Raw genomic sequence first — 24,315 nt, forward strand, 5'->3', positions numbered from 1 at the left:
CGGAGGAGAGAGGCGAGCGAGCGAGCGAGCGAGCGAGAGGTCGAAGGACCCGGCGGCGGCGGGGACTGACACTGCGGGTACCGCTTGGGCAGCGATCGCCTGCGCAGGTGTGCCAGCCGTAACTGCATGAGACGTGAAGCGTGCAGCAGGTCTGGGCGAGACCGCCTTCAAGTGCATCCGCAACTCCGGCGGCGGTAAAGGGTCCGCCGCCAGCTCGCCGCGTGATCAAAGCCAGCGTGCCGCGTGCACCTGCAGCAGACCTGCAGCAAGCGAGTCGAGCGGCCGCCTCGTACGCGGACAGCAGGGCAGCGCTCGGCGAGGCGACGAGGGAGGGGAAGGAAAGGGAGCGGGGCGCGCGATCGAGCGCTGCCGGCGAAGAAGGGCCCCAAGCGCAGCTGTACGTTGCGCCAGGCGACCGACAGCGTGGCGCCGCGAGACTTGTCGAGATCACGCGCTCGACTTGACGAGGCGGCAGATGTCGCCGCGAGCGACGCTCGTGAAGGAGGCCTGAGCGCTCTCGCTCCCGCTCTCCGCCTCGCACACGAGAGAAAGCGCGCTCGTGAATAGTCTACATGACAGAATGCTCGTCTTGTACAGCCTCGACAGGACCTGGCTGGATGCGCGCCGCAGAGAGAGAGAGGCGTTCGCGTAGCGCGAGAGGGAGGAAGGTCGGCGGCGACCGCGGCGGTTGCTGGCCGAGGCGGTCGAGAGGGAGAAGGAGAGGCCGATGCGCGCGCTCACCGCGAGGTGAAGTAGCGGTCGCCAAAGTCTGTGCATGGCGGGCGAGGAGAGTGAGCTGACCCGCTCGACGGCACGGTCGGCCAAGAGTGAGAGAGGGAGAGGGACGGACCGCCGAGGCCGGGCACGATGTACTTCTGCTCGTTGAGCGCCTCGTCGACCCAGGCCGTGACAATCTTGACCTGCGGGTACGCGTCGTACATGGCGCGCAGGCCCTCGGGGCACGACACGAGGTTGAGGAAGATGATGCGCTCTTGCGGCACGCCGTGGTCGATCAGGACCTCGATCGCCTTGATCGCAGAGCCGCCGGTCGCTGTGGGACGTGCGACGTGCGTCAGGGTCGAAGCTACGAGGATGCGCGCCGGCGAGGGAGCTGGCGGGCAAGTAGAGGAGGACGCGCCGACGCACCGAGCATGGGGTCGAGGAGGAGGCAGTAGCGGTCGGCGATGTCCTCGGGCAGCTTGGCGTAGAACAGCTTGGCGAGGGCCGTCTCCTCGTCGCGCTGGATCAGGATCTTGCCTATCCGGACGGCACTGCGAGAGGAAGAGAGAGAGGCGAGGTCAGCGGCCTGAGGACTCGTCGTACCCTCGGCCGGCGCGACAGACTCGCCGCGCCGCCGAGCGAGAGAGGACGAGAGGACGAGGACGCACCGGCAGCACTCGCGCAGACCGGCCTCCATGCTCTCGCCGGCGCGCATGATGGACACGCCGCAGATCTTGCCCTCGAACCCGACGCCGTTGTACTCGAGGCCTGCGCGCGACGGGTCTAAGACTGGGGTAAGCCGCCGCTCCGGGATAGTGGGACGTAGAGGAGAGGAAAAGAGGGGAGGAGACTCGCCTGTCGGGGTGGTGACGGCTGCGGGTGGGGGAGATGAGGCGAGGAGGAGAGCGAGGGTCAGGGCTCGGCGCTCGGGTCGCAGGGAGACGAGGTGGGAGAATGGTGGACTCACACTTCTCGAGAACAGGAAGGTGGTTGAGGCCTGCGTGCACCAGGCGGGAGCGGGACGAGGTCAGCCCGTCGTCGAGCTGGGTGGTGCGAGTTGCGGGGGACGAGGACAAGAGAGAGAGATTGGGCGCACCTTCCTCGACGAGGAGCCGGTTGACGCGGTCGGCGTAGAAGACGAACGCGCCTCGGGACGTCTCCTTGTTGCGCAGGCCCGTGAGGAGGGCGGCGAGCTGGCCGGTGCGCGGCAGAGGGTGCGTGTTGGGCGGGAGGTCGCTCGGCTCCTGGGCGAGGTGGGCGGGCAGGCTTGGCTTCTGAGGGCAGGCCATCGTTGGTCGTAGGTGAGGTTCGTGCGAGGAGGAGCTGGGTGTGGTGAGGAGAGCGAGGCCAAGGCGAGCCTGGGCCGCTCCCTCCCGCTCGAGCGGAGGAGGCGAGCGAGCGCGGCTCACCCGCTCACGGCTTAATCTCTCGCTCGCCCGCTCCGACAGTACTGCACTGCCACTGGATTCCCCGCCCGAAAGACGTGACCGACTCGGCCGCTGCGCTCGACCCGCTCCGCCCCGCCTCTCCTCTTGAGAAGGTCGCCCTTTGGCCAGCTCTCACTCTCGACGACCATGATAGCGCGCACACGACGAGGGAAACACCGTTCGAGCGAGTTGCACCGCCCTCGACTCGACTCTAGTCGAACGTGACCTTGCGACCCGTGCTCGCAACGATGGCCTCGCTCGCGCGCTGCGCCATGGCGAGCGCCGCGCCAGGCTTTGCCCGCTTCCCGCCAGGCAGCGCCTGCGGTTCCCGCCCGGCCCCCCTCGGCTGCTTCTCCCTCCGCTGCCGCTGCGGCGGGCCCCCCGCCGCTGCCGCCGCGTCGGCGACCGCCTCGGCCGCGAACGACCGCACGTCGCCGTCGTCCCACTCGCGGTCGCCGCGCTTGCGCCGCCCTGCTCCGGCGCGCTCGCCGTACCCGTTGTCGGCGCCATGGCCGTCGCCATTGTCGACGGGCGCCTCGCGGCGCTGCCGGCCGTGCTGCTTGCTGACGGCGCGCGAGCCGAGCTGGCCGCGGCGGACGGCCTCGGCCGAGGCGTACTCGACGTTGAGCTTGCGGCCGTTGAGCTGGTGGTTGTGCAGGTTGAGGAGTGCGCGCGTCGACTGTGCCGCGAGGTGAAAGTCGACAAAGGCCCAGCTGCACGCGTCGCACGAAAGCAAAGGTCAGTCCGAGAGCGCGCGCGAGAGAGAGAGAGAGCGCGCGCGAGAGAGAGAGAGGGAAGGAGGAAGAGGAAAGTGGACGCACCCCTTGCACTTGCCCGTGTCCTCGAACGTGCCGATGCGGATCTTGCGAATGCCGGCGTCCTTGGCTTTGGCGAGGTCCCTGGGGCCCTTGGCCTTCTTGTCCTCGCGGCGCTTCTTCTTGTCGCCCGCGTCCCGCTCGCCGCCCTCGTCGTCGCCGTCCTCCTCCTCGCTCGACGACTCGTCCGAGTCGTCCGACCCAACGTCGTCGCGGTCCGTCTCGGCCTTGTCCTCGTCGCCGGCCTCTGCCGCCTCCTCCTCGTCCTCCTCACCCTCCTTGCCCTTGCCCTTGCCCTTGGCCTTCCTCGCTTTCTTGCCCTCCTTGCCCTTGGGCGCCCACTCGCTCGACCGCACCTGGTTGCGGTCAAACATGTCGCGGATGTCGTCGACCGTCGTCTCGAACCCGAGGTTGCCGAGGAACAAGGTCGGGCCGACCGGGTTCTTCTGCCGCGACAGGATCTTGCGCGCCGTGCGGTTCAGCGTCGGCGGCGCGACGCCGTTGGTGCCGTCTGCGGCTGCTGCGGCGGCGGCGGCGGGGGCGGCACCCTCGGCGGCGGCGGAGGCCGCGGCGTGGTGTGCGGCGGCGCGTGGGTCGGGCCGCTCGAGAGCCGAGGGGTCGAGTGACGCGAGGACGTCCTTGACGGCGCCGCCGGCTGCAGCGCCGGCCGCACCGAGTGCGGGCGCCGGGCGACCCGAGTAGTCGGACGAGGCCTTGATGAGGAGCTTGCGCCCGTCGAGGTTCTTCTCCGAGCACGCGACGGCCGCTTCTTGGTCCTCGACGGTCGAAAAGTCGAGGTAGGCGAACCTGGTCGAAGAGGGGGCGGCGCACACAAGAGTCAGGTCGTGCTCGTCGACGCCGACGCTGAGAGAGAGAGAAAGAGAGAGAAGGGACGCACCCGCGGTTGTTCTCGTGCGAGCGCTTGCCGCCGGGCATGTTGATGCGCACGACGTCCTTGAGGCCGTGGCCGGCAAACCACGCGAGGAGCTCTCGCGGGTGCGTCGCGTAGTTCATGTTGCCGACCCAGATGCCGTGCGCCGCCTTGGCCGGCGTGTTGCCGACGAGCGTCGTCCCGATCGTGGTTGCGGCCGGCCCGCTGGAGGGCGTCGAGGCGGGAGCAGCAGGAGCGACGGCGAGGGGCGCATCCGGGTCGAGGCCGGCGGCTTCGGCGGCGAGCTTGCGCTTCTTGGCGAGGCGCTTCTCCTTGTGCGACAGGGGCTTGTCCTCGTCGTCGGCGCCGGCGGCGGCGGCGGGAGCAGGTGCGGGCTCGTCGTGCTCGTCCTCGACGACGATGGGTGCGGGCGCGCCGCGCTTCTTCGAGTGGGCGGCACGGGTTGCGGCGGGCCCAGTGGTCGGCGCGGCGTCGTGCTTGCGCTTGTTGCTGTTGTTGTTGGCGGCGGCGGACGAGAGCTGGACGCGAGACGGGTGGACGAAGCGCTCGCCGGCAAGCGGGACCGGGGCCGAGGGGGTGTCGTCGGCTGGGGGCGGGATGGCGAACGAGTACAGGCGCTCGTCGTCCATGGCTGCGTGTGGCGCGTGGGTGTGTGGGTTGATTGAGGAGGGTCGAGATGAGAGACTCGAGCTCGAGACGGCCAACCTTGTCCGCGGAGACAACGGCTCGACGCTCTCGTCCTGAGGGGCGGCTGGACTGGTGGGAGCTGTACGACAGTCTCTGCAGCAAGGCGCCACGCTGCACCGCGCCCCTAGCGCGAGAGTGCCCCCCCGCTCGCGATTTCGCCGCGACGTCGTCGTCCGCCGCAGTTCACGCTCAACCCGCCTCGCTCTCACCTCGACCAGTCGCACCACCCGCACCGTGACACCCGCCAGTGCATGCACCCGTAGCGCCCGCGAGCCGCCGCACCCCTGCCCCCCACCACCCTCGACCCCTCGCCCCCCTCCCCCTCCCTCAACCTCGACCCACCCGGCCCCATGGCCCGCCCCGAGCGACCAAAGGGCCCGACCGCCCTCCCGACCTCGACCGCCATCCTGTCGGGCCACACGGTCGCCGCACACCAAGACCCCGCCGCCGCCTCGTCGAGCGCCGTCCGCGCCGCCCCGCCCTCGGCCGGCGGCGCCGATTCGACCCTCCACTCGCGCGGCGGCGCCCCCTTTGCGCTCCAGGGCGGCGTCACCCCTACGTCCTCGTCCTCGCTCGGCCTCAGCATCGCCGCCATGGACCTGAGCGTCGCGCCCCCGCCGCCCGTCATCGAGGTCGACGACCTCGACGCCTCGACGTCGAGCTCTTCCCGTGGGCGCGCCAACAGCACGACGAGCAAGAGCAGCGCCGCATCGTCAACGAGCAACAATCGCGCCAAGCGTCAACGCGCCGAGCTCGACAAGGGCTACGACGGCGAGACGCTCCAGGACAAGGTCCGCGCCCACTTCAACCTCGACGTGCCCGGTCGGCGACAAGCTGGACCGCGCGACTACCTGTCGGGTGCGTCTCTCTCTCTCTCCTCCTCCTCCTCCTCCTCTCGCCCGAACGCGCCTGACGAAGCACGCCCACAGGCCCCTCGGACGAGCTCGTCGAGCACCTCCCGCGTCCCTCGCCGCTCTCGAACGCCAACACGGCCCTGCCCTCGCCCGCCATCTCGAGTGCGTCCGTGTCGGACGCCGAGGACGCACACACGCTCGACGGCGACGACGTCTTCTTCCCCGGCGGCGGCGGTGCGGTCGACCACCACGACGGCCCGCACGCCGAGCGCCTCCCGCTCATCGGCGACTCGACGCCGTCGCGCCCGCGCCCACGCGCTTTCACCCTGTCGCACTCGGCGTTCGGATCGTCGGGCACGTTCCCCTCGACGGCGCGCTCGGGCCCGCTCGCGCCGCCGACGTACCGCAGCCGGTTCAAGCTCTTCTTCCTGCAGCTGTTTGCCAACGCCGCGTCGGCCGCGTTCCTCATCTTCATCATTGTCTGGGCCCTCTCGTCACGGTTCGTCGAGGCCGCGAGGCGGTACGTGCGCGGCTTGAACGCCGACCGGCACCGGCGCGTGTGGGACACGGACGCGGCGCGCGAGGCGCGCAGGACCGAGCGCGTCACAAAGGACATCCGGTACTATGCGCTCCGGTGCGGGTTCGACGTCGTCGAGCAGACGGTCGAGACCAAGGACGGGTACCTCCTCAAGGCGTTCAAGGTCGTGTGCCTCAAGAAGGAGGCAAAGGTGCACTCGGACGGCCGCAAGGGCTTCCCCGTCTTGATCCAGCACGGCCTGTTCCAGTCGTGCGGCAGCTTGTGCGTCTCCCCCTCTCTCTCTCCTTCATCTAGGACGAGTCACTGACGGCGCTCTCGATTGCCTGCAGCATCACGAGCGAGGAGCGCTCGCTCGCCTTCTGGCTCGCCGAGCACGGGTGCGTCCTGCCGTCCTGCCCTCTCTCTGTCCTACCACCTCGCCCGAGACTGACACCTTGCGCGTCCTCGCCCACAGCGACTACCAGGTGTACCTCGGCAACGCCCGAGGCGTCTTCGACATGGGCCACGCCTGGCTCAAGCGCAGCGACCCGCGCTTCTGGGGTGCGTCGCGACGCTCGCTCTTCCCTCTTGCTCCCCGAGCCGCACCCTGACCCATCTCTCCATCTCTCGAGCAGACTACAACATCAAGGAGCTCGCGCTGTACGACCTGCCGGCGCTCGTCGACCACGTCCGGCGCGACACTGGCTACGACAAGGTGCGCCCCGCCTCTCACCCTCTCTCCCTTTGGCTCTCCCACGTCGCCCCGCGCAGCGTGTTGACCCTGGCTGGCGCGTCGCGGCGGGTCACAGATCGCCTTTATCGGCCACTCGCAGGGCAACGCGACCATGTTTTGCTCGCTCGCGCAAGGGATGGTGCCCGAGCTGGGCGACAAGCTGAGCCTGTTTATCGCGCTCGCGCCCGCCGTGTACGCCGGACCGCTCACGACGGGCTTCCCGTTCACGGCGCTCAAGAACATGCGGTGGAAGACGTGGAGGAGGTGGTTCGGTGCGTCGGCCCTCTTTTCCCTCCTCTTCTTCCTCTTCCTCGCCTCTCCTTCGCCCCCCTCCTCTCCCTCGCCTCCTTCCTCTCCCTCGTCTCGCGGTCGAGCCTGTCGTCGTCAAAAGCAGCGTCCTGACGTTCCTCGAGCGGGCGCCCTTGCTCGTGACGCACACAGGCCTCCTCGACTTTATCCCGCTCATGCGCATCTCGTACGACTGGGTCCCGTCGCGCCTGTTTGGCCTCCTCGGATACCAGATGTTTGCGTTCCTCTTTTCGTGGACCGACGCCAACTGGGTGCGTCGCCCTCTCTCCCTCGCGTTGTCCCCTCAGGCCCTCGCCTCGCGCCCTGCCGCTCCCGCCGCACTCGAGCAATCTCGCCCTGACACTTGTTCACTCGCCGCAGCTCCTCGACCGCAAGGCCAAGATGTTCTGCTTCATGCCGTCGCCCGTCTCGAGCGCGTCCATCTTCTGGTGGACCGGCTACGCCGGCTTCTCGACGTGCGTCCCCTCACTCACTTTCTCTCTCTTTCTCTCTGCGCGCGAGCGTCAGAGCGAGGATCTGATCAAGGGTCGACGTGCAGGCGCGGGTGCGTCCTCGACGACACGGCCGACAAGTGGTTCGACAAGCGGTTCCCCCCTCTCGCGATCCACCAGTGCGTCCCCTCGCTCCTTCTCGCTCCTCCTCGCCCGCTCCCTCGCAACCCTCACTGACTCGTTCCCGAACCCGAACCCGATCGTTCGCCCCCCGTCGCAGCGGCGGCAAGGACTACCTCGTCCTGACCGAGCCGCTCCTCAAGCGCCTGCGCGAGCGCGAGACGGACGTGCAGCTCATCCGCGTGCAGAAACTCGACGACGGCGAGCACTGCGACTTTTTCTGGTGCGTCAACCCCCTCCCTCTCTCTCTCTCTTTCGTTTTCGTGGGGCGTCTCGCTCGAGGAGCGCAGGGGGCTGACACTTGTGTCGGGCCGTCCTCTTCCTTTCCTCTCACTCCCTCACCTCCCCAACCACCCTCGCCCTCACCTCCGCCCTCGCCCTCGCCCTCTCTCAACCCAGGCACGTCGACGCCGTCGAGCTGTGCTTCCACTCGTTCCTCGAGGACATTGAGCGCACGCGCCCGCGGTACCCGTCCGAGCGTGCGCGCCCCTCGCGCTCGCCCCAGCCGCCCGCGCACCAGCCGCTCCCCTCGACGTCCACCTCCACCTCCACCGCGACCACCACCACCACCACTTGCTCGGCAGCGGGAGCGCGAGAGGGAGCGGGGGCGGGCGAGGCAAAGGCGCGCGACGTGCGCAAGCTCGAGCGCGAGCGGCCGCTCGAGGGGGAGGACGCGGTCGAGCGGCGCGAGGGCGAGCGGAGGGACGTCGAGGTCCGGGCGACGGGCGAGGGGTACTGAGCGAGCGAGGGAGTGAGGGAGCGAGGGGGGGAGCGGATCTCGGTGCGGTGCGGCGCGCGAGGTGGAGCGAGCGAGGGAGGGAGGAGGGCTGAGAGGTCCGCCCGGGCCTGGTGGTAGCGTCGGGCGCGCTCGACGGACGTTGGTGTAGATGCCTCGCGCTTCCTTTCCTTCTCTCTTGTGCATACAGCTCTCTTCTGCGCCCGTCGGAGCATGCTCTCGAGAGAGAGAGAGAACGCTCGACGCAGCTGCTCTTGCAGTCGAGCGCTCGCGGCTGCGCAACACGCGCTCTCCGTCTCGCTCGCGCGCGCGCTCTCTCTCTCTCTCTCTCAGGACCTCGCGCCAGCAGCTCGGTGAAATGCGTTTGGACCTTTCCGTTTCGCTCTACAGACCCGACCCCTCCCGGTCGTGCGCCGCGCGAGACCAGGCTTTAGCGCGCCTCGGGGGACTTGGTGATGTAGTCGATCGCTGTCGGGGCGGATCAGGGCAGGAGAGAGGGGGGTGTCAGGGGCGCGCGGCGCAGGAGGAAGGAGAGAGAGAGGGAGGGAGAGGTGAGGGGAGACGCACCCTCGCCGACGGTGGTGATGCGGTCGGCGTCCTCGTCGGGGATCTCGATGGCGAACTCCTCTGCGAGGTGGTCGTGCGAGAGAAGTGTCAGTGTCGGGCGAGCGCAAGGCCCCGGGGAGAGGTGGGGCGCACCCTCGATGGCCATGACCACCTCGACGGCGTCGAGCGAGTCGAGGCCGAGGTCGTTGGTGAAGGACGCGGTCGGGGCGACCTGCGGGTGAGAGCGAGGGGCGCAAAGCGAGTCAGTCCGTGTGCGTCGGGGGGGCTGTGCGGGCGGCGGCGGCGGAGGTCGGGTGCGAGTGACGAAGGAGATGGGAGGAGGGGGGCAAATCCTCGGAGGGAAGCGAGAGGCGCCAGAGGGCCGGACAAGGCTCACCTTTGAGGCGTCGACCTTCTCGAACGACTTGAGGACGTCCTCGATGCGGTGCTTGATGGTCTCGGGGGCGAGGGCCGACGCGGCGTAGGTGCGCTGCTGCACGAGGAGCGAGGGGGCGAACCGCACCGGGGCAACGCACGCGGGCGAGAGGACGGCACGGCGGGCGACCGGGGCGACGAGCGAGCGGGTGGCGGAGCGGAACATGGCCTTGGAGCGCGAGTGGCTGGCTTGGTGGAGGTCGGGAGGAGGAGGATCGAGCAGGCGAGCGAGGTGAGAGCCAGCAGCAACGTAACCTCACCGCCCAGAGGTCGACACTCTCTGTGCCTCGCCCACCAAGTCAGTGACGCCCAGGCCATGCGCCGCGCCAACACGCCCACTCCCGCCCCAGACGCTCGCGCTGCCGCCGACCTCCTCCGCTCCGGTGAGCAGCAGCTCTCTCTCTCTCCTCTCGCACGACGGCAGGGCTGACTGGCTCTCGCACGGGGGCCAGCCTTTCAGAGCGAGATCGACGCCATCCACCGCGCAGGCCCCGGGCAGCCAAAGGGCGAGGTGTACAAGCCGCCCGCAGGTGGTGCGAGCGCCGTCGGCGGCGGAGCGTGGGGAGCTGCTGCCGCGACTCAACCCAAGCGTGCGTCCTCTCTCTCTCCTGCGACGGCGACGAGTTCGAACCTGACTGCCTCGAGACGGACGGACACAGCGGGCAAGCTCGCCGACGGCAGCGACTTCCTGACGCAGCTCGCCGCCTCGCTCGACAAGGTCCCGTCGTCCTGAGCGTTCTCTCTCTCTCTCGTAGCAGTGCCGCATGTTGTACTCTCTCTCTCTCTCTCTCTCCGTGCGACCGACCGAGAGAGGCGCTGTGGAGAGATACATCTAGATTCCACGAGAGCGACGAGACGAACGAAAAAGAGGAGAGAGAGAAAGAGAGGAACTACGACCGACCGACGACCCGGACCACCAACGCCCCCGAGCTTTCTATGCCCGCGCCTGCTCGACCCACGACTCGAGGTTGCGCATCTCGCACCCCTCGCCGGCGACCGTCTCGCCGATGCGGAACACGTGCGCGTCGCCGTGTGCGCGCAACAGGTTCGCGACCTCGTCGGCTCGGTCGGCCGCGACGACGACGCACATGCCGATGCCGCAGTTGAACGTGCGCGCCATCTCGTTGGGGTCGACCCGGCCGAGCTTCATGAGCCAGCGGAACACGGGCAGGAACTCGAAGCTGGCGGCGTCGACCGTGCACCCGACGCCCGGCGGGAGCACGCGCGGGATGTTCTCGGTAAAGCCGCCGCCGGTGATGTGCGACAGTCCCTTGATGAGCCCCTGGCGGATCGCGGGCAGGAGCTGCTTGACGTAGATGGTCGTCGGCGTGAGGAGCTCGTCGCCGAGCGTCTTGGCCGGCGCGTACGGCACCTCGGACGAGTACGTGTACCCGTGCGCCGACACGATCTTGCGCACGAGCGAGAACCCGTTCGAGTGCACGCCCGACGACGCGATGCCGAGCAGGACGTCGCCCGGCGCGATCGTCGGCTGCGGGAGAACCAGCTCTCGCTCGACGGCGCCGACGGCAAAGCCCGCCACGTCGTAGTCCTCTGCGGCACGATCGAGCATCCAGTCAGTACCGTTCCTCGAGACGCACTGCTCTCCGAGAGAGGAGAGAGAAAGGGGGACGCACCGCCCTCGTACAGGGACGGCATCTCGGCCGTTTCGCCGCCGACGAGTGCGCAGCCCGACTGGATGCAGCCCTCGGCGACGCCCTTGACGACGTCGGCCGCCGTCGGCACGTCGAGCTTGCCGCACGCGAAATAGTCGAGGAAGAACAAGGGCTCGGCGCCCTGGACGACGAGGTCGTTGACCGACATGGCGACGAGGTCGATCCCGATCGTGTCGTGCTTGCCGTACGTCTGGGCAATCTTGAGCTTGGTCCCGACGCCGTCGGTGCCGCCGACGAGGATCGGGTCCTTGAACCCGGCCGCCTTGAGGTCAAACAGGCCGCCAAACCCGCCAATGACCGAGTCGGTCCCGAGGCGCTTGGTCGCCTTGACCATGGGCTTGATGCGCTCGACGAGCGCGTTGCCGGCGTCAATGTCGACACCGGCCGACGCGTACGTCATGCCCTCGGGCTGCTGCGCCTCCTCCTCGAGGAACGCCCTGTGTGCGCGCGCGCAGGGTCAAGGTCAGGATCTCGCGCTCGAGCCCCTCGGCAACGACGACGACAGACGGGGCAGAGAGAGAGGGACGCACTTGTAGGCAATGTCGCGGCGGAACGTCTTGCCCTTAAAGTGGACGCAGTCGACGCCCTTGTACGCGAGCGCCTGGGCCTCCTTGAGCGTCGGGGCCGTCGCCGTGACAGCGAGGACGCGCCCGCCGTTGGTCAGGATCTTGCCCTCGGGCGTCGCCTTGGTGCCGGCGTGGAAGACGTGGACGTCTACAGGAGGGAGAGGAGTCAGTGGGGCCGCTCGGCGGCGCGCGAAGGAGAAGAGCGAGGCGGGACGCACTCTCGGGGAGCGGGTCGAACGTGATCTCGTCGCCCTTGGGGTACGATCCTGGGTAGCCCTTGGCGGCGAGCACGACCGTGACGGCCGCCTCCTTCTTCATCTCGAACTTGACGCAGTCGAGGCGGCGCTCGACGCACGCGAGCATGAGCTCGGCGAGGTCCGTGTCGGCCGAGAGGAGCGCGACGAGCGACTGCGTCTCGGGGTCGCCGAACCGGACGTTGTACTCGAGGACCTTGGGGCCCTTGGGCGTGAGCATGATGCCCGTGAAGAGCATGCCGATGAACGGGATGCCTGCGAGCGCGAGAGAGAAACGAGGTCAGGTCGGGCTCGAGCGGCGGCGACGAGGGGCAACGAGAGAGAGAGAGGCGACGCACCGTCCTTGCGCATGCCGTCGATCGTCGGCTGGACGATCGTGCGCTGGATCTCGTCGACGACGGCCCGAGTCGCGGCCGGTGCGGGCGAGTAGGTGCCCATGCCGCCCGTGTTGGGGCCCGTGTCGCCCTCGCCGATGCGCTTGTGGTCCTGGGCGGGAGGGAGCGACAAGGTCGTGTAGCCGTCCGAGAAGGTGAGGATCGACAGCTCCTGGCCCGTGAGGAACTCCTCGACGACGACCTCGTCGCCGGCGGCGCCAAACTCGCGGCTGACCATGATGTCGTTCAGGCCGGCGAGCGCCTCGTCCTTGGTCGACGGGATGATGACGCCCTTGCCGGCGGCGAGCCCAGACGCCTTGAGGACGACGTCGTGCTCGACGGCCTTGACGTACTCGACGGCGGCGGCGTGGTCCGTGAAGTTGCGGTACTCGGCGGTCGGGATGGCGTGACGGGCCATAAAGTCCTTCGAGAAGGCCTTGGAGCCCTCCATGGCGGCGGCGCGGACGTCGGGACCAAAGACGGGGATGCCGACTGCGCGAAGGAAAGCGAGGGTCAGGTCCTCGAACGGGGTGGAGGCGGGAGGGGGGCCGACGCACCCTTGCGGAAGATGCCCTCGACGCCATTGACGAGAGGCTGCTCAGGCCCGACAATGACGAGGTTGACCTGCGTGCGTGCGAGAGGGAGGTGAGCTGGTTGCGCCGAGGCGGTGCCGCTCTCGAGAAGAGGCGGACGCTCACGTTGCCCTGCTTGGCGAAGTCGACGAGGCCGTTAAAGTCGTCGACGGCAATGTTGACCGAGATGGTCTTGGCGCCAAACACGGTGCCGCCGTTGCCTGCGGTGGGACGAGAGTCGATCAGCTCTCGACTCAAGAACGGTCGCGAGAGGGGGGCGCACCTGGAGCGACAAAGACCTCGTCGACGCGTGGGCTCTGTGCGAGCTTCCATGCGAGGGCGTGCTCGCGGCCGCCGTTGCCGATGAGGAGGATGCGGAGCTTCTGCGAGGGCGGAGCGATCAAGTCGACGAGGAGGGGAAGGAGGAGAGGGTTCAGTTCGCGGTTCGCGCGCGAGAAGGGGGCGAGAGCGGTGCGCACCTCGGGCTCGAACAGGGGAGCAGACTGCGCCATGGTCAGAGTCGAGCGAGCTGCTATCGGTGGACGCGGGAGCACCGGGTGGACCACGGCGGATCTCTCGCTCGCTCGAGCTCGAGGCCAACCCCGCATGCTCGTCCTCATCTCCCTCTGTCGCTGTCACCATACCCTCGCCGTGTGCTGCTGTGTGCTGTGCGGGTCCGGACCGAGCTGGGCGAGCTGCCCTCGCCGTGCTTCGGCGGCATCGCTGCCTGCTCCACCTCGCTTTCGCTCCCCACCTGACGCACTGCGCGCTCTCGACTCGGTGCAGCTCCGAGCTGTCCTGCACGCGGTCCTGCGCAGACTCTTGGCGAGCAGTCGGGCGAGCGTCCTGCTCGACGCGGCCGACCACAGCGCGCGCACGCTTGCCTGGCTCGCTGTCGCGCTGTCCTCGGCTCGCGGTCGCGCTCTCTCGCGCAGCTGCTTCCTCCTGGACGCTCGGGTGCCGACTGTGAGCTTGTGTGGCTCCTGGGCTCGCACGCCCGTCGACTGCGCGCACGCAGCAGAGGCTGCAGAACCGCCCGTTCGCTTTCACGCCTCGCGCCTTCTGCCCTTCTTGGCTTGCTCGACCTGAGCCGCCATTGACACCCGCGTTCCAGCTCCTACGCGACAGCTCGAGCCTGCTCGCGGCCGTGCCTGCGCGCCTTGTGCGGGCTGATTGCTCGCGAGACGGTCGAGCCTCGTGTCGTCCGAGCCGCACCGACGATTTGCTCGTCTCGTCGTCCCCTTTCGGACCTTTCGGTTGCGCAGAGGGCTCCCATGCCATTCTCCCGACCAGCTCCGGCTGCCGAGCCTTCCTGAAAGTCGCGCGTGTGGGACGAGAGCAGCCAGGACCGTGCTGAAAGACTGGACGCTGCGCCGACGTCTCCTCCCTCGTAGCGACGGTTTCTCCCACGAAGGGATCTGTAGCAAGCATTCGGGAGCTCGCCGCTGCCAGCACTGAACCTCTGCAGGCGCGGACGAGCAGGCGTGAGAAAAGGCGAGATCCGACTCGACACGTGTCGCCAATGAGAAGCGAGCGCGCGATGGCAGCGGTGCCAAAAGTCGCTGGCGCCCTCTTCCCTTCTTCTTTCCCTCACGCACATCGTCAACTTTGCCGAGTCAGTCTTCCTGCTCTGCCGACCCTGCCCTCTCGACTTGGCACCCTTCGCCTGCACCCTCAGCCGACGCAACCAAGCCCGCGCTCGAACGAGCTGCCACCCTCGCCCCGCCTCGACACCGCAAACCTCGCCGAGCCGCAACCCTCGTCGCTCCTCAGCAACATGCGCTGACCGGTGCACCCCCTCTTTCCCTTCCTCGCCTGCAGTATGCGTGACAAGTGGCGCAAGAAGCGCGTGCGTCCTCCTCTCTCGTCTTCTCCCGCGGTCCTCGTGACGCGCGACCACCCTCGACCTCGGTCCTGACCTCGCCCTCGCCCTCCAGGTCCGTCGTTTGAAGCGCAAGCGCAGAAAGATGCGCGCTCGCTCGAAGGTGCGCCCCCCTCGCCTGCGCACTCTCGGTCGACGGCCCTCGGCGGCGGCGGCCTCGCTCGCCAAGTCCGCCTGCTCACCCTCTCCTCCCTCCTCCTCCTCCCCACGTGCAGTAATCGACTCGCCCCGCGACTCGACTCTGCCTCTCGACCGATGCACCCACCTCCCTCAACAACCACCACCACCACCACCTTCTCCCCCTGACGGGTCCCCCGACCTCAACCTCCCCTCTCGACCTCTTCCTCTCACACCTCACCGGCGGCGAGAGCAGAACCCGGAAACGCTGGCGAGCGATCGACGGAACGAGGAGGGACTGCGGCGCGGGACATTTCTCTGCAACGTGGCTCTTCTCTTTCGCGCCCGTCCGTGCGAAGGGTTCCTCCTCTCGGTTGCCGCAAGGCGCGAGGGAGGCCTGGAGACGGCGGGTCGGACACCCCCAACTTTGTGTGCTGCGCGACTGCCGAGGGCGACGAGAGCGAGAGTTGAGAGCCAGCACGCCGACGTCGTCGAAGCAGGACTTCGCGTCGCGTGCCCCCGAGCCGTCTCTCGGCCGCGCGTCCGGGCTTTCGACGACGAGCTCGCCCTTGCGTCGCCTTTCGCTCTCTCTCTCTCGCAAGCTCGCCATGACCTGTCGCTCACTCGAGAGAGTCGCCGCAAGGCAAGGAGGAACGAGAGCCGAGTTACATCTAGAGAGGGACGAAAGGGGGAGAGCGGGGAGGGTTGATCTTCAGATTCAGGAGGGTGCACGAGGAAGAGGCGCTTCGCGCGCACAAGGGAGGGAGTGGGACTGACGAGCCGGCGAAGAGAGGACCGACGAAGGAGGAGGGAGGGGGGGAGACGAGAGGGCGCTCAAGGCGTCGTGCGCTTGGGGTCACGCGGGAAGAGCGACGCGCGGCGAATGTTGTTGATCTGGAGGAAGAGCATCTGTGGGCGCGGGGGGCGAGGAGAGCGGCGGTCAGTGACCCGGTCTCGATTGGCGCTCGGGCCCGAGGGAGGAAGGAGAGGGGCGAGGACGCACGACGACACGCTCGAGGCCGATACCGCCACCCTGTTGCGCAACGAGAGAGAGTCAGTGCCTGGGCCGAGGAACGACGACGACGACGACGACAACGACGAGAGACGAGAGAGAGAGAGAGAGAGAGAGAGAGAGAGAGAGAGAGAGAGAGAGAGAGAGAGAGAGAGAGAGAGAGAGAGAGAGAGAGAGAGAGAGAAGAGAGAGAGTGGGAGACGCACGGCGTGCGGCGGGCAGCCGAGCTTGAACGCGTCGAGGTAAGGCTTCATGTCGTCCGGCTGGATGCCGGCCTCCTTCATGCGCTCGACGAGCAGGGGGGCCTCGTGCACGCGCTGCGCACCCGACAGGATCTCCTCGCCGCGCATGAAGAAGTCGTACGAGTTGGACAGTTTCTGCGGGGCGCGGGCGCGGACGCCGCGACGAGAGAGGGTCAGGCTTCAGGTCTCGAACGCCCGGCAAGAGAGAGAGAGAGTGTGTGGGGCGCACCGGGTCGTTGGGGTCGGGCATGGTGTAGAAGGGGCGGATCTCGAGCGGGAACTTGTCGATGATGTAGTAGTCGGTGCCGTACTTTTGCTTGATGATCTTGCCGAGCGCCTTCTCGCTCGAGGTCGACATGTCGTCGTAGTCGCCGATGGGCGCAGGCGGCGTCCCCTGCTGGACGCCCGCCTCCTGGAGGAGCTTGATGGCGTCGGTAAACTTGAGGACGAGCGTCTCGGGGAGCCACGTAAAGGGCTCGTGCGGGAACTGGCCGCGGACCGTGTCGATCTCGTGCGCGTACCGCTGCTGGAGGCCGGCAAAGATGTGCTTGAGCATGCCGTCGATCGTCTCCATCACCTCGTGGTAGTGCTCCTCGAACGCCATCTCGAGATCGAGGCCCATGAACTCGGTCAGGTGCCGGTGCGTGTTCGAGTCCTCGGCGCGGAACACGGGGCCGATCTCGTACACCTTTTCCATGTCGGCCGCGATGCACATCTGCTTGTGCAGCTGCGGCGACTGGGCGAGGAACGCGATGCCTGCGGGGCGGGGCGCGAGGGACGAGTGACTCAAGTCAGTGAGGGGCCCGCACGAGCCTGCGCGACGACGAGGGCAAAGAGAGAGCGCGTCGACGCACTCTTGAAGTACGACACGCGGAACACGCTCGCGCCCGACTCGGTCGCGGCGCTCTGGAGCTTGGGCGTGTGGATCTCGACAAAGCCCTGGTTGTTGAGGAACTCGCGGAACAGGTTGCCGACGCCCGACTGGATCTTGAAAATGGCCTGGTTGGTCGTCGTCTGCGAGCAAGCGTCGAAGAGTTGCTCAGTCAGAGACGGACGCAGACATAGAGAGAGAGAGAGAGGGTCGGGACGCACACGCAGGTCGAGGACACGGTTGTCGAGGCGCGTGTCGAGCGCGACGTTGACGCCCTCGGTCGCGTCCATCGGGCGCAGGGCGTCGTTCATGTTGAACGGCAGCATCGACGGCGCCTCCGAGATGGTGTGGATCTGCAGCGGCGGGCGACGACCGACGAGGGATGAGTCCGGCTCGGGTACGGTTCCGGCGAGGGGGGGGGGGGCGAGAGAGGAAAGCGGACGCACCTTGCGGACCTTGAGCTCGACGTCGTGGATCGTGCACGACTTGATGGGCTCCTTTGCGCGCTGGACGACGGCCTCGACGAGCACGATCGACTCGTCGTTGACGCCCTCGACCCAGCGCACCATCTTCTTGGACACGAGCTCGGGCTCGACGACGACGAGGCCCTGGATCGTGTGGTCCTGCTGGCGCAGGACGACAAAGACCATCTTGGCGCCTGCGCACGGGGGCGAGCGGGGAGGGGAGGAGGGGTGCGGTCAGGTTCTGGCGCTCGATCGTCTCGTCTCGAGGAGGAAGAGGGGGGACGCACCCTGGGCGCGAGTGCCCTGGAGGCGCGCACGGACAAAGACAGTCTGGCCCTCGAGCTCGGGCGTGATCTCCTCGAGCTTGGTGCGCTTGATGCCTGTGGGCGAGGGGGCGGGCGGACGGAGGTCAGAGCCGGCGGGGTCGGATCCGGGCGGGCGGGAGAGAAGGGGACGCACCCGAGCGGGTCGACGAGTTGTTGAGCGGGAGCTTGCCGTAGCTCTCGGGCGAGTAGTCCTGCGCGCGTGAGGAAACCGAGGGAGGGAAGGGGTGCAAGTCAGGTCCCGGGTCGCTCGCGAGGACAGGGAGCAGGAGATGGGGGACGCACGTCCTCGAGCGCCGCCTTCTTGGCCTTTTCGGCCGCCTCCTTCTCGGCAGCCTTCTTGGCAGCCTCCTGCTTCTTCTTGTCCTTCTCCTCCTGCTTGAGGCGCTTCTTCATCTCGCTCTTGGACTCGGGCTCGCCGTTGGCGCTGCGGGCGAGGGGAGCTCGCGGTGAGCTCCCGCAAGGTAGAGAGAAGGTAGACTGCGAGAGAGGACGCACTTGAGGTGGACCGGCCCGCTGTCGGTGCTGTGGGTGCTCGCGGCGTGCCTGGACGAGTCGAGCGACTTGCGGGCCGAGCCGGCGACGGGCGAGGTCGGGCGCGAGTTGGGGCGCGAGTGGTGCGTGATCTTGTCGATGATGCCGTGGAGACCGCCGGTCATGGTGAGGGACGAGAAGGGGTGCGAGGAGGAGGAGGAAAGGGAGGACGAGGAGAGGGTCGGCGAGAGGACGACGACGGGGAGGAGGGAGCGGCGGGCGAGGTGGGCTTGAGAGCGGGCTGCGGTGCGGGTGGGAAGCTGGGCACAAGAGCGCAGTGCGAGCATCCACGGACGGGCGAGGAGCGGAGCAAGGGCAAGTCTCTCCTCCTCTTCCTCCACGCTCCTCCTTCCTCCTCCTCATCGACCTCGGGCTTGACTTGCTCTCCCTCGAGTCAGACTGCGCCCGCGCTCAAGTCTGCACGCACGCTTGCTCCCTCTACCAGATTCCACCGCACGCTCTCCTGCGCCCGCTCCGCTCGACCTCGTCCCCGGCCTCCTCCCGCCTGGCCGACCTCGATGACGCGCTTCTGCGCACACGCCAGTGCTCGGCGGTCGAGTCGCCCTGCCTTCTCCCACACTCGTGGGGCTCGTCTGTGCGCATCCGGCACCCTGCAGCCGGACGCCGCCGAGCGGACGACTCGCTCCAAGCGTCGCCGAGTCGGCTCGCGTTGCTTTCGCTCTCGCCGTTCTCGCTCTCGCTCGGCCAGGTATTCTTCCTGCTCAGGCTCTCGCGCTCGACGCTGTTCGCTCTCGCATAGCCGCGAAATGAGCGCTCGTCTCGCCAGAGCTGGCTGCAGAGTCTCTCGGCGTGGCCGGCGGTCTCGCACGGCCTCGCCTCGCCGTTACACGCTCTATGAGCCGCGCCGCGCCCTCAACGTCACCGACATTGCTTCACCGTCGGCCCGAGCCGCGACAGAGCGCGATGTCGCCCACCTAGCGACGGTCGACGGGCGAGAGAGGCACCCTCTCCGGCACACGGGCTCGAAAGCGCGGTTTGCCTCGCGGGAATAGCAGCGAATGTGCCCGCCTGTAGAGATGGAACAGCGAAAGTGGCTTCCCCGCAGGCCGTTTCCCCGAAGAGAGAGTGGTCGAGCCCGCAGAGCGACGAGAGTGAGCCAGAGGAGTTCGCCTCGAGGGTTCCGCCGCAAGCCACACGCCGCGACCTCTCGACAGGCCGGCAGAGCACCTCGTTCGCTTGCCTGACTCTCTACAACAGCCCGCACACACCCTCGACCCGCCGCACGCCGTCCCCTCGTCGCCCTCGTCCTCATCTTGGAACCCCGCCAATGTCGTCCTTCCGGCGGCGCACGGCCGTGCAGCCCCTTGGTGGCACGCGCCCCTCGCCGTACAACGCCGCGCCGCTCGTCAGCACGGGCCTCACCTCGCTCGACGACCTCGTCGGCGGCGGCCTCCCGCTGTCGACGTCGCTCCTCGTCGAGTGCGACGCGCCCACGTCGTACGCCGACCTCGTCCTGCGGTACTGGGTCGCGCAGGGGCTCGAGTGTGGGCAGGACACGCTCGTCGTCGCGAGCGCGCTCGACGGCGGGCCGGGCGGCATCGTCGAGGCGCTCATGGGAGTCGATGGCGGAGCGAGGACGGCGCAGGCGCAGGCGGCGCAGGCGGCCGGGAGCAGGGAGGACGCGCTCGAGGACGAGGAGGAGCAGAGGCAGGAGGAGGCGCTCAAGGAGAAGATGAAGATCGACCTTAAAAGCTTTAAAAGCCTTATATATTCTTTTTTTTCTTATAAAACTTAAAACCTTAGAGGCTATTTAAGTTGCTGATTTATCTCGCTGACTCCTCCTGTGCGCGCAGCTACTGCCGTCGACTCGGGCACGTACTGCTCCGTGTTCGACCTCACCTCGACCCGCCAGCTGTCGTCCTCGGACCGCAAGCTCCTCCACCTCGTCGACGTCGACGAGCTCAACGGCGCATCGACGAGCACCGGCGGCAAGTACGAGCTCCTGTACGACCACATCGAGCGACTCGTCAACGACGGCGGCTTTCGGTGAGCCCGCGCTCGCCCTCTTCGCTCCTGTCCTTCCACCCGCGCTGACTCTCGTCCCCGAGCAGATCTTCCACGGACCCGTCAGCGCCGCGCAAAGCGCTCCGGATCGCTCTCGCCGGCTTCGGCGGGCCGTCGTGGGGGCCGGCGACCGCATCTGTGCGCCCCTCCTCCCCCTCGTCGTCGTCGTCGAGGTCCACTTTCGTGTGCCCGTCTGACCTCGTCCTCGCGCCCACAGTCGCTGTACGCCTTCCTCCACCGCCTTCGACACCTCCTGCGCCAGTCGAACGCGTCCTGCGTCCTCACCTTCCCCGCCCACCTGCACGCCACGTCCGCCCCGACCGCGTCCCTCCCCTCGAGCACGACCGCGTCCTCCCCCCTCCTCTCGCGCCTCTCGCACGCCGTCGACGGCGTCCTCCGCCTCACCTCGTTCGCCTCGTCCCCACTCCTGTCGCGCACCTTCCCACGTCACGCAGGCCTCGTCTCGACCCCGAAACTGCCGCTCCTCCCACCCGGAACGCTCGTCCCGCCCGGGTCCAAGCTGTCGGTCCTGCGCGCGCTCGGGGGCGGGTCCGACGCGCGTGACAACCTGGTCGGGTTCAGGGTCAAGCGCAGGAGGTTCGTCGTCGAGGTCGTGACGGACGATCCGGTCGGAGGAGGAGGAGGAGGAGGCGAGGGCGAGGGTCGAGACAAGGACGAGGGGGAGAGGGAGAGGAGGAGGAAGAGGGTCGACGAGGCCAACAGGAAGGAGAGGGAGATGGCCGAGGGCAGGAGCGGCGCAGACGTCATGCTCGGCATGGGCGAGCGCGTCGCCCAGGTGAGGATAGGAGGGCCCGAGGCGGACGAGCGAGCCGAGGCGGCGCCGGCGCCGGTGCGTGCTCCTGAGGTGGCGAGGGCAGACGGTCCGAGCGTACCTGCCCGAGGAGGAGCAGGACGCGCGCCGAAGAAGGTGTCGGTCGCGCGCATGGTGCACGAGCGCCCGGACCTCCTCGACTTTTGAGCTCTCGCGCTGCAACGACAGGCGCTCGTCCTCTCTCAAATCGTCGCTCTCGCGTCGCAGAGTTGCTCTCGGAGAGAACGATGAGAGGCTCGCAAGGGAAAGAGAACGAGAGTTGACGATTCCACCGCCGCTCGAGCCGCTCCTCGCAATCCGCCCGCCTCGAGACCCGCCCGCCGCCCCTGCTCGTCCGACTCGCGCTCCTGCTCACCTCGACGACGACGACGGCGACGCCTCGACGGTGCTCGTCGCCTTGAGCTCGCGCAAGTACCGCTTGAACTCGCGCGGGACGATCTCGTGCGACCGCTCGAACTCCTGCTCGTCGTACCAGAGGACGCGCCGGCCTCGCTGCCGGCACAGCTCCTCGAGCTCTTGCCACGCCTCGACGTTCTTGACGAGCCCGAGAGGACGCACCGACGCTTCGACCGCAGCGTCGATAACCTGGAGCGGGAGCAAAAGGACTGTGGCGGCGTCTGGATCGGCGTGTGGCTCCTCGACGACGCCGGCCTTGATGGTGTCGAGTACGCGTTGATGTACCGTGGCGTCCGTGCTGCCGAAGAACGGCTCGGAGCCACACATGCCGACGCGCGGCAGGGCCTTGAGCGGCGACGGATTGGACACGATCACTGCGGGCTTCGAGCTGAACCGCCGGCTGAACCGCCAGCGGTCGTCGAGGAAGACGGAGTCGACGAGAACGACCTCGAGCTGCTCGGTCAAGCTCGGCGAGAGGGCTGACGCGAGCTCAAACCTCGGCGCTCGAACGGCGAGAATCTTGAGGCGGGGCAGCCACGCCGACGTAAGCCACTGGTAGGCGTAGTCCGGAGAGACAGCGCATCGCGAGATGATGAGCTCCTCGAGGCGTGGAAGCGTCGGCATCCCTCCCGAGATGCTGATCGCGTCGAGGTCGACGAGCTCGAGGCGGCGCAGGTCTGTCGTGCGGCAGAGAATGTGAGCATACGTGGTCGAGCCGTTGGGAGGGAGGAGGATCGCGATGCTGACGCACTGTCGTAGCCTCGCAGCCACCAGAGGGGGAGGTCTTGTTCGTGCTCGCCCGCAACCGTCAAGTCCTCGACGTTGGGCAACCTCGCCGCGCCGACGCTGACGCCCGCCTCCCGGTCGCACACGCTGTAGCGGCGGCCGACCTGGTACACCTTGGTGTGCGCACCGAGTACAGCGCCCGACTGGCGCAGCTGCTTGACCTGCTCGTCCTCGTTGACGACGACCTGGCGCCACAGGACAGGGCGGGCGAGCGTGTACAGGCGGCGCGAGACGAGGCACACGCTGCGCAACGTCTTCTGGCGGAGCTTGTAGCCGTCGGCGGTGTAGTCGGGCTGCCCGAGCTCGTCGAGGATGGCGAGGAGGACGTCGTCGATGAGGCGCGGGAGGAGGGGAGGGCGCGAGGCGTCGAGAGCACGAGGCGGTGCGGGTGCGGCGGCGTGCTCGATGCTGGCGGTCTGCTGGTCCATCTCGGCGTGCGGCTGGGCGGTCGAGCGGCGAGGCGAGGCGAGAGAGAGAGAGAGAGAGGCGGACGGAGCTCGGTGCGAGTGAAGGCTCGAGCGCAGGTGCGTGCGCAGGTCTTGCCTTTACTCGACCGTGAGCAGCGAGGGAACCCTAGCGAGCACACAGCGCAGTGTATAGAGGCAATGCCCAGCTCGTCGCATGAGAGCGAGACCGCGAACGAGAGGCAGAAGCAGAAGCTGGTCTTCCTCGCTCTCCTCTCCCTCCTCCGACCGACCTCGCCTCGCGAAAGGAAGAGCACGATGCACCGCCAGCTACGCCTTGCCCTTGTCGCCCCACCCACTCGCAATCTTGATCGCGTTGGCGCCCGTCGAAGCCTTGACGGCGCGCGCGACGAGCTTCTGCTGCTGCTGCTGGCGCTGCGCCTCCTGCTTGGCCGCGCCCGCGCCGCCGCCGTCCTTCTGCTGCCGACGGTCGCGCACCTTCTTCTTGGGCTTGTCGCCCGCCGCCGCATCTGGTGCGGGCGCCCCACCCTCGCCCACCACCGCCGCCGCCGCCGCCGCACCGGCCCCCTCCTCCTCTGCCGCCGCCGCCTTCTTCTCGGCCGCAAGCTTCCACCTGCCCGTCTTGTCGCCATTCTCGCTCTCGCCCTCGCGCAGGCGCTTGTTCTTGGTCGCCTTTTCGCGCTCGGCCGTCAACTTTTTGCGCTGCTCGTCAATCTTGAGCTTGCGCGCGGCCGAGTTGCCGCCGCCGCCCGCCGTCAGCTCGACGTTGATCTTGCGGTGCGAGAGCGTCGAGTGGTGCAGGCGCAGGGCGGATTGGAGCGCTGTTGCCGAGGTGAAATCGAGGAAGGCGCAGCCTTTCGAGGCGGGCGCGACGGGGGTGGTGGTGGCGGAGGAGGACGAGGAAGGCGAGGGGGCGGTTTTGGGCGTGAGGAGGCGGACGGCGGGGACCTCGCCTGCGCAGCCTCGTCGAACGAGAGTCAGTTGGGCGTCCTGAAGGAGACGAGCTACCGACAGCGAGAGAGAGGGCACGCACCGCAAGGCTTGAAGTGCTCCTTGATCTCGTCGACCGTGACCTTGTACGGCATGTTGCCTGCGCGCGAGGGGCGGGACGGTCAGCTCGCGTCGTCGCACACGCTTGAGGGAGGGAGGGGCAAGGGCGAGGACGCACCGACAAAGAGGAGCAAGCGGTGTGCGCCGTCTGCCCCACCTGCGCCCTTGGCCGCCTCTCGCGCCTCGCGGTCCCGCTGCGCCTGCGTCTTGCCCCGCTGCCGCTTCTTCTTCTTGGGCTCGTCGCCCTCTGCTGCCGCACCCACCTCGCCCTCGCCCTCGCCCTTGTCCTCGCCGCCCTCGCCGTCGTCGTCGCGCGCGCGCTTCTTGGACTTGTTGGCGGCGGCGGCGGCGGCCACAGGTGGTTGGCGCTCGAGCTGGTCGAGCGAGAGCTGCTCGCCGTCGTCGATGGCCTGCACCTCGTCGTCGAACGACGGGGCGGCGGCCTTGGCCTTCTTGCTGGCCTTTTGGGCGCGGAACGCCTGGGCCTTCTTCTCCTTCTTGGTGAGCCTGCGCTCGGGTGCGGGGGCGTCGGACATGGCGAGACGAGGTGGATGGAGCGGGTGGCGGGTCTGGCCAGTGGCTCTGAGGAGAGCGAGTGGTGGAAAGTGGGGAGAGGTGAGGCGAGGACAGCTTGG

The 24,315-nt window shown here is 68.2% G+C and overlaps 9 protein-coding genes across 9 annotated transcripts; 3 read left to right on the forward strand and 6 right to left on the reverse strand.

The window, feature by feature from the left end:
* Positions 1-737: 737 nt before the first annotated feature.
* On the reverse strand, positions 738-2,009 carry RHOBADRAFT_55967 (uncharacterized protein; the record flags this gene model as incomplete). The annotated part of the gene is made up of 6 exons (XM_018418108.1): positions 738-769; positions 851-1,051; positions 1,147-1,271; positions 1,389-1,488; positions 1,688-1,717; positions 1,817-2,009. The coding sequence occupies 6 exons, from the start codon at positions 2,007-2,009 to the stop codon at positions 738-740; spliced, it is 681 nt and encodes a 226-aa protein (XP_018268178.1).
* Positions 2,010-2,310: 301 nt separating this feature from the next.
* On the forward strand, positions 2,311-8,304 carry RHOBADRAFT_39581 (uncharacterized protein; the record flags this gene model as incomplete). The annotated part of the gene is made up of 11 exons (XM_018413633.1): positions 2,311-2,799; positions 5,805-6,194; positions 6,263-6,310; positions 6,388-6,473; positions 6,548-6,627; positions 6,722-6,917; positions 7,087-7,205; positions 7,315-7,409; positions 7,493-7,564; positions 7,666-7,788; positions 7,965-8,304. The coding sequence occupies exons 1-11, from the start codon at positions 2,396-2,398 to the stop codon at positions 8,302-8,304; spliced, it is 1,953 nt and encodes a 650-aa protein (XP_018268179.1). The 5' UTR covers positions 2,311-2,395.
* A 427-nt stretch (positions 8,305-8,731) lies between these two features.
* RHOBADRAFT_46972 (uncharacterized protein) lies at positions 8,732-9,448 on the reverse strand (the record flags this gene model as incomplete). Its single annotated transcript, XM_018414897.1, has 4 exons — positions 8,732-8,769; positions 8,869-8,928; positions 9,001-9,079; positions 9,245-9,448. 4 exons carry the CDS (start codon positions 9,446-9,448, stop codon positions 8,732-8,734), a joined length of 381 nt encoding a protein of 126 aa, XP_018268180.1.
* Positions 9,449-9,598: 150 nt separating this feature from the next.
* On the forward strand, positions 9,599-10,073 carry RHOBADRAFT_55971 (uncharacterized protein; the record flags this gene model as incomplete). Its single annotated transcript, XM_018418109.1, has 3 exons — positions 9,599-9,665; positions 9,771-9,872; positions 9,942-10,073. Coding segments are annotated over 3 exons (299 nt in total), but the record flags the coding sequence as incomplete, so codon positions are not given.
* Positions 10,074-10,096: 23 nt separating this feature from the next.
* On the reverse strand, positions 10,097-13,264 carry RHOBADRAFT_30158 (uncharacterized protein). Its single transcript, XM_018412895.1, has 9 exons — positions 13,201-13,264; positions 13,005-13,104; positions 12,848-12,942; positions 12,707-12,773; positions 12,114-12,641; positions 11,740-12,030; positions 11,486-11,669; positions 10,917-11,392; positions 10,097-10,833 (listed from the first exon to the last, which is right to left on the reverse strand). The coding sequence occupies exons 1-9, from the start codon at positions 13,231-13,233 to the stop codon at positions 10,217-10,219; spliced, it is 2,391 nt and encodes a 796-aa protein (XP_018268182.1). The 5' UTR covers positions 13,234-13,264; the 3' UTR covers positions 10,097-10,216.
* A 2,098-nt stretch (positions 13,265-15,362) lies between these two features.
* On the reverse strand, positions 15,363-18,291 carry RHOBADRAFT_55973 (uncharacterized protein; the record flags this gene model as incomplete). The annotated part of the gene is made up of 11 exons (XM_018418110.1): positions 15,363-15,629; positions 15,724-15,753; positions 15,939-16,109; positions 16,204-16,730; positions 16,829-16,988; positions 17,067-17,198; positions 17,292-17,503; positions 17,597-17,689; positions 17,769-17,826; positions 17,918-18,059; positions 18,131-18,291. The coding sequence occupies 11 exons, from the start codon at positions 18,289-18,291 to the stop codon at positions 15,555-15,557; spliced, it is 1,761 nt and encodes a 586-aa protein (XP_018268183.1). The 3' UTR covers positions 15,363-15,554.
* Positions 18,292-19,454: 1,163 nt separating this feature from the next.
* RHOBADRAFT_39591 (uncharacterized protein) lies at positions 19,455-19,922 on the forward strand (the record flags this gene model as incomplete). The annotated part of the gene is made up of 1 exon (XM_018413634.1): positions 19,455-19,922. One exon carries the CDS (start codon positions 19,455-19,457, stop codon positions 19,920-19,922), a length of 468 nt encoding a protein of 155 aa, XP_018268184.1.
* Positions 19,923-21,287: 1,365 nt separating this feature from the next.
* RHOBADRAFT_55975 (uncharacterized protein) lies at positions 21,288-22,633 on the reverse strand (the record flags this gene model as incomplete). The annotated part of the gene is made up of 2 exons (XM_018418111.1): positions 21,288-22,096; positions 22,171-22,633. 2 exons carry the CDS (start codon positions 22,631-22,633, stop codon positions 21,375-21,377), a joined length of 1,185 nt encoding a protein of 394 aa, XP_018268185.1. The 3' UTR covers positions 21,288-21,374.
* A 279-nt stretch (positions 22,634-22,912) lies between these two features.
* On the reverse strand, positions 22,913-24,216 carry RHOBADRAFT_55976 (uncharacterized protein; the record flags this gene model as incomplete). The annotated part of the gene is made up of 3 exons (XM_018418112.1): positions 22,913-23,583; positions 23,664-23,720; positions 23,799-24,216. The coding sequence occupies 3 exons, from the start codon at positions 24,214-24,216 to the stop codon at positions 22,940-22,942; spliced, it is 1,119 nt and encodes a 372-aa protein (XP_018268186.1). The 3' UTR covers positions 22,913-22,939.
* Between the last annotated feature and the right edge of the window lie 99 nt (positions 24,217-24,315).

The sequence above is a fragment of the Rhodotorula graminis genome, assembly GCF_001329695.1.
Source record: "Rhodotorula graminis WP1 unplaced genomic scaffold RHOBAscaffold_16, whole genome shotgun sequence".
In the NCBI taxonomy this organism is placed as follows: Eukaryota; Fungi; Basidiomycota; class Microbotryomycetes; order Sporidiobolales; family Sporidiobolaceae; genus Rhodotorula; species Rhodotorula graminis.